Source organism: Arachis ipaensis, chromosome B06 (assembly GCF_000816755.2).
Source record: "Arachis ipaensis cultivar K30076 chromosome B06, Araip1.1, whole genome shotgun sequence".
Taxonomy (NCBI): Eukaryota; Viridiplantae; Streptophyta; class Magnoliopsida; order Fabales; family Fabaceae; genus Arachis; species Arachis ipaensis.
The window spans coordinates 11,856,348-11,862,032 of NC_029790.2; the positions used below are offsets into that span (position 1 = coordinate 11,856,348).

At 33.5% G+C, this 5,685-nt stretch overlaps 2 protein-coding genes across 2 annotated transcripts; both read right to left on the reverse strand.

Moving 5' to 3' along the window:
* Window positions 1,864-2,994, reverse strand: LOC107648017. Its single transcript, XM_016352047.2, has 2 exons — window positions 2,815-2,994; window positions 1,864-2,477 (listed from the first exon to the last, which is right to left on the reverse strand). Exons 1-2 carry the CDS (start codon window positions 2,882-2,884, stop codon window positions 1,927-1,929), a joined length of 621 nt encoding a protein of 206 aa, XP_016207533.1. The 5' UTR covers window positions 2,885-2,994; the 3' UTR covers window positions 1,864-1,926.
* LOC107645953 (40S ribosomal protein S14) lies at window positions 3,518-5,636 on the reverse strand. The gene is made up of 6 exons (XM_016350114.2): window positions 5,486-5,636; window positions 4,868-4,987; window positions 4,730-4,775; window positions 4,247-4,332; window positions 3,866-3,995; window positions 3,518-3,782 (listed from the first exon to the last, which is right to left on the reverse strand). Exons 1-6 carry the CDS (start codon window positions 5,486-5,488, stop codon window positions 3,715-3,717), a joined length of 453 nt encoding a protein of 150 aa, XP_016205600.1. The 5' UTR covers window positions 5,489-5,636; the 3' UTR covers window positions 3,518-3,714.

The following is a 5,685-nucleotide window of genomic DNA, read 5'->3' on the forward strand; positions in this document are numbered from 1 at the left end:
AGATATTCAAACACATAATATATAAAATATAAAATAATTTTTAGATAAATTATAATGATATTTTAATATTTTATTGATATTAAAATATAAATTAAATTTTTAATTATTTTAATATTTTTAATTATATAAAATATTTAAAATAATTTTTATTTTAATAATTAATAATATATATTATTTTTAAATTCATTTTAAAAATACATGTTAAGAATAAGACATACTGACACATAATGGTATTTAAATATATCTAAACGTGTGGGACGAGTATCCAAAATATGTCGCGGACACAAAAGGGAGCTAATAGAGTATCTATACAATGTGTATAATGGGGGTATAGAGATGTTCGATTCAGTAGGATATCAGAAGTCTATTATCTCTAGTACCTGGATGGTTATTCTGGATAATATAGGTGTATTGTGTTTGAAAAATTAATAATATTTTATTCTAAGGCCCAGTTTGGGTAACTAACTTAATTAAGCTCCTTTTGATAAAATAACTTAAACAATAAATGACTCTGTTAAAAGTAACTTATAAATAAGTTATTTTGTGTTTGGATTTTTAACTCTAAAAGTGCTTATTTTAAAGAAATGTAATGAAAAGTAGAAGTATTATGAGAGAAGTCATTTTTTTTAACTTCTCTATAAGCTCCAAAATAGCTTCTTAGAAAGTTGCAATTTGGTTTTGAAAATTGCACCCGACATTAATACTACTACTTTTCATAAGTCAAAAGTTAAAAAAAACTACTTCTAGAGTTTTCCAAACGGGCCCTAAATGTTTATTTTTTAACTCATATTAGACCAAATAAGCCCATTGTATACATTGTACAAATACTCTATTAGCTCTCTAGCGGGACTCTTTAAAAAAAAGTATCCGTATTTCTAGACATCTTTACGACAGTATCGAACTATCTGAATTATATTCTGATGTCTATTTTTGGGCAATTTGGCCACTCCAATTGCAAGATGGCAGTAACAGTAGCAACCAAATGGGATTACTCGACGCTGAAACAAATCAAATTAAAAGGGAATAGTCAATATAATAGTGCAAACCAATAACATAAAGCACTTTTACAACAAGGTGCGTGTAGGGTAGGGGTATCTGAGAGAAAAAAGAAGATACCATACAACTACAAGAGATGAAGATATACGGCTAAATTAAAGATATGGGGCATCACATAGCTAGCTAGCTTAGCTTTCGGTTGTACCATTCCAATTTTATTGCAGTGCATAAGACAAAGATTGCATAAAATAATAATAATGTTGATTGAGCATATTGGTGGGTTATGGTTGAAGTCAAAAATACTTTTATTATTTATTTGATTGATGCAAATGGGAGTATGGCAACCACACGACGCCGGAACCACATAACAGATAGATAACTCAACATTGTCTCTTCCATGAATGATGCTTCCTCCGTCACTCCATCACTCTCAAAGAGGTGTATGGCCACCACACGACCCACCACGCCGTGTATCTAACGGAAACCACATATATAATAATACGTATTCCTCTGAATCATACTTAGCTTTCCCCTTATATCTTCTATCCTAACCTTCACAAGAATTTAAAAGAGGAATAACACAAAGTAGTGAAATGAAATCTGTTTTTGTATTATAAGTTAGAAACTAAAAAGAATAATAAATAAATGGTGACTTTTTTGTATAAAAGATGATAATTCATACGAAGATGATATCTATATCATCTTTACATGAAAATAATTTTATATGAGTAATCACTTGAATAAGGAGATTTTGAGTGCCTAAAGCATTTGTATCGAATTTGTCTAAAAGGTGAAAAATAAAAAAAGTAAAGACCTATATTTTGTATCTTAATTATAGGCATGATAGAAGAAACTCCTAATTAAATGTATAAATGGTATCTATAAATGTTGATATTTTATAGTGAAACTAATTGTTTAAATATGAAAGTTTCAGTTGCTAAGATTAATCAAGAAATGGATTGCATTAAGAATATCATAGAGCATTAGGCCAATTCTACCACCAAACCAACTTCCCATTTGGCTACCCACTAGAAAACCAAGTCTGCCAAGCCTTTGTTCCCCAAAGAAGCCACCAAGATATGAACCAAACAAAGTGCCGCTTCCCCTGATTGCACCCTCTGCATCACTCCCACCATAGTACACTGCCTCAAAGAAGTCCCATCCAGAAGATATCATGGGACCTATCACGCGCTGAGCCTTGTGCGAAGCCAACTTCGCCGCCTTTGCGCCTTCTTTCTCAGCATGCTTCTCTGCTAATGACTGTGCCATGCCCTGTGACTTTGCATCAGTCAGTGCAGATTTCATTGCTTGGTTCTTGGCTTTCTCAATATGTGCAGCTCTTAAGTTGTGGAAATACAGCTTCGTACTTTCCTTCACACCGCATGCTAGACTTCCGTATCCCATGTCCAAGCAATTCCACACTGTAAACTTTCCACTCTTGGATGTTGCATGATCCGGAACAAGCTTCCTGCATTTCTCAGCTTGGAAAATATAATGAAATTAAAAACCATTATTTGAGATTGTTAGAAATTAGAACGTTTCATTGTTGGAAAACACTCCAAGTTAATATAATTAATGATGCTAATGCAAATAATAACAGGGTTGAACTTATGACAGATCCAAATGTGTTTTCTTATATTGTTTCTTCCCTTATATATGTTCATAATCGACCAATACAATGAATATATATGATACAAAAGATATTTCTCAATTATTATTATATATAACATGCATGAAATTAATGTTATAGCGATCTATCAAAAATAAATTAATAACATTGAATTGAGATTGAGAGTGGGGTGGAATGTAATTAGGTACCTGCCATGCTAAGAACAATGATGAAGGCGACAAATACCAGCAACCGGACGCGTTTCTTGTGGAAATCCATGTCATCGGAACGACAGTAACGGTATATGGGAAACCGAATCCAATTAATGTTTATTTAATACAAACAAACAAAAATTAATGAAGCTTGGAGGAAAGGCAAGATGCAGAGTTTCCTTTTAATTTCTGTTTAGACTATGTGTGAAGTGGACCATCCTTGTCATGGATCCCAATATTTCTTTCTACAAAATGGGCTCTTGCTCCCTCAAATTGGGATATAGCTCGGATTTTGTTTTTCCACCTCTGGAAAACATTGTTATAAAAGGCTTGGTTTCGGTATCACAAAATGAATTTCATTTTGATCAGTACAAAAACATCCAACTTATGTTTAGCTACTAGACCATTTATGTCATTTTGAATGAGCTCGTATATACTATATTTTACAAAACCACCTTAGTCTCAAACACTAATTATGAAATTCATTTCACTTTTGGGTCAATTAAAATTCATTTTGTTTTTGGATTAACTCGTTTAAAAACATTCAAGTAACTTCACCTCATAACTTGTAAGAAAAACGTTGCATTCCTTGTTTTCTTTGTAATTCTAAACATATACCAATATTTCGTACATTATTCGTATAATATCAAGTATCAGATTTCGAAGATAACAAGGCTAACAAGCTGATTTAGCGTGATTGTTTTAAAAAATAGCAGTCTAATTAAATTTCATGTATTTTGTTTTGTATTTTACTGTCCAACGGGGGCATCAAACGGAAACTCTAAACAAGCTCAATTAAAACAGTTGGACAAACATGTCAACCGTCAAGAAGTACAATAGAGTTCTGAATTTCAAAACACAGACAAAAACAGAAGGCTTGGGCAGCCATAGCAATCTTCAAAGCCTTCTTCCCCTTCTACCGCTCTTTCTACGAGTGCTATCTGAAGGAATCGGAGTCACATCCTCTGAAGAAAACAAAAACATGATTAACAATTGCAAAAATTAGTCAAGCATCAAGTTTATCGCAGCATCTAAAAAATGCATATACCTATGCGGCCAATTTTCATTCCAGAGCGAGCCAAGGCGCGGAGAGCAGACTGAGCACCAGGGCCAGGTGTTTTTGTCTTGTTTCCACCGGTGGCACGGAGCTTGATATGAAGAGCAGTTATGCCCAGCTCCTGCTTCCAAATAGAATCAAGTCAGTGAACTTTGAACACTATACAGAGATGTGATCACAAGTTGGAATAATCATGTAGCAAACTAACAAGAATAGAAAGGGAAAAATATTCAAAAACATAAACACCGACTATTATTGATATGAACAATATAAAATTACTAAATCAACAGTATGAACAATACGAGATTCACATGTTAATATATTGTCATGAAAGTCTATATGAAAAACTAAATTAAGGATAATCATAAACACCTTGCATCTAGCAGCAACATCTTGTGCTGCAAGCATAGCAGCATATGGGGATGATTCATCTCTGTCAGCTTTAACCTTCATTCCACCTGATTATAAGAAACAAAATACATAAGATACATATGGATTTATTCTGAGACGTATCAGGAATTCTTGGAAAGCCAAAAACAGTTAATTTGGTGCTACATAAAGTAGAAAGTAAAATTTTGCAGTTTGAGAATGTAGTAGTAATTAAAATATTGGCTAGTTTACATTATTATAAAACAAGGCATATGTTTAGTATTACTTGAAAGTTGAAACAGTTTCATAAAAACAGGAGATCGTCAGCCATTCAGCCCAATCATAATCTTGGAAAAAGTAAAGTTGTTTCAAATACCTCAAAAAAAAAACATTGAAATTGGCTATAGAACTGTTATAGAATAAAGTATCCATTTAATAAGAATCTTTGTTTATAGCTTAATGCAATGTGAAGAGAAACACACTTACCAGTGATGCGGACAAGGGTTTCCCTTCCAGACAAATCAGTCACATGCTGCAATGACAAATCACCCACTCAAAACCATCGATTCAGCAAATTCAATAAAATAAGAACAAGGAGAAAAAAGATGAACATAGTGTACTCACAATAAAGGTGTCATTGAATGATGCAAAAATGCGAGCAACACCAAAAACATGTTCCCCCTCTCTAACAGCAGGGCCAAGAGTGACGGTTTCCTCCTTGGGCTCTCTAACCTTTCTCCTCGACTGCAAAAGAATCAACACCACACAGTCTTAAAACCGAATATCCTCATCACATTCCCAATTGCATAACCAATTCCCAACACAACTAACATAACAAGTTCTAATAATGAAAAAATTGCATCTAATTATTGCTTCCTTCTAATTAACAGAACAATGAGAGTTTCCCACCATTCCCTTCAATCCTGTTTTTAGCTGCTACTGAAGGGTTCAGCTAATTAAGTAAAGAATAAAAAGATGCATACAAAGAATCAGATTATAACGAAAATACAGGTAGCTAGGGCAAAAGAAAAAGAGATTTTATTTAAAAGAAAAATCAAAAAGAGCTTTTATTTAAAAGAAAAATCAACGTCTAGCTGAATCACCTAATACACTACAATCAGACTTCTTCATTGATTATCACAGATCAAACAAAATGACGTGGACTGATAATTAAGAACAAGAATGGAAGACTAAGCAACAGAAATTGGTGAAACGAAATCTAACAGAAAGAGAGAGACATACCATGGTTGGTGCTCGAAGGTTTCGCAGTGAGAATCAGCTTTCACTTACCCTAGGTTTGCAATATATACCCAGACAGTGGAATGCCTTAGGGTTTTAAATGCCTTAGGGTTGTAATACTGGAGTTGGACTTGGGCCTCATAGAAGCCCAGAAACAAAACTACCCAAACAACCCCAAAAAACAATTTTACTCAGATAAATGT

Bases quoted from the DNA above. Each gene is read 5' to 3' on its own strand.
- LOC107648017 (XM_016352047.2), bottom strand. From the start codon at position 2,884: ATGGATTTCCACAAGAAACGCGTCCGGTTGCTGGTATTTGTCGCCTTC. The intron at 2,478-2,814 runs GTACCTAATTAC...ATATTTTCCAAG, and splicing joins CATTGTTCTTAGCATGGCAG to CTGAGAAATGCAGGAAGCTT.
- LOC107645953 (XM_016350114.2), bottom strand. The intron at 4,776-4,867 runs GTGAGTACACTA...TTGTCATTGCAG, and splicing joins CATTCAATGACACCTTTATT to CATGTGACTGATTTGTCTGG. The intron at 3,996-4,246 runs GTGTTTATGATT...ATTTGGAAGCAG, and splicing joins ATGTTGCTGCTAGATGCAAG to GAGCTGGGCATAACTGCTCT.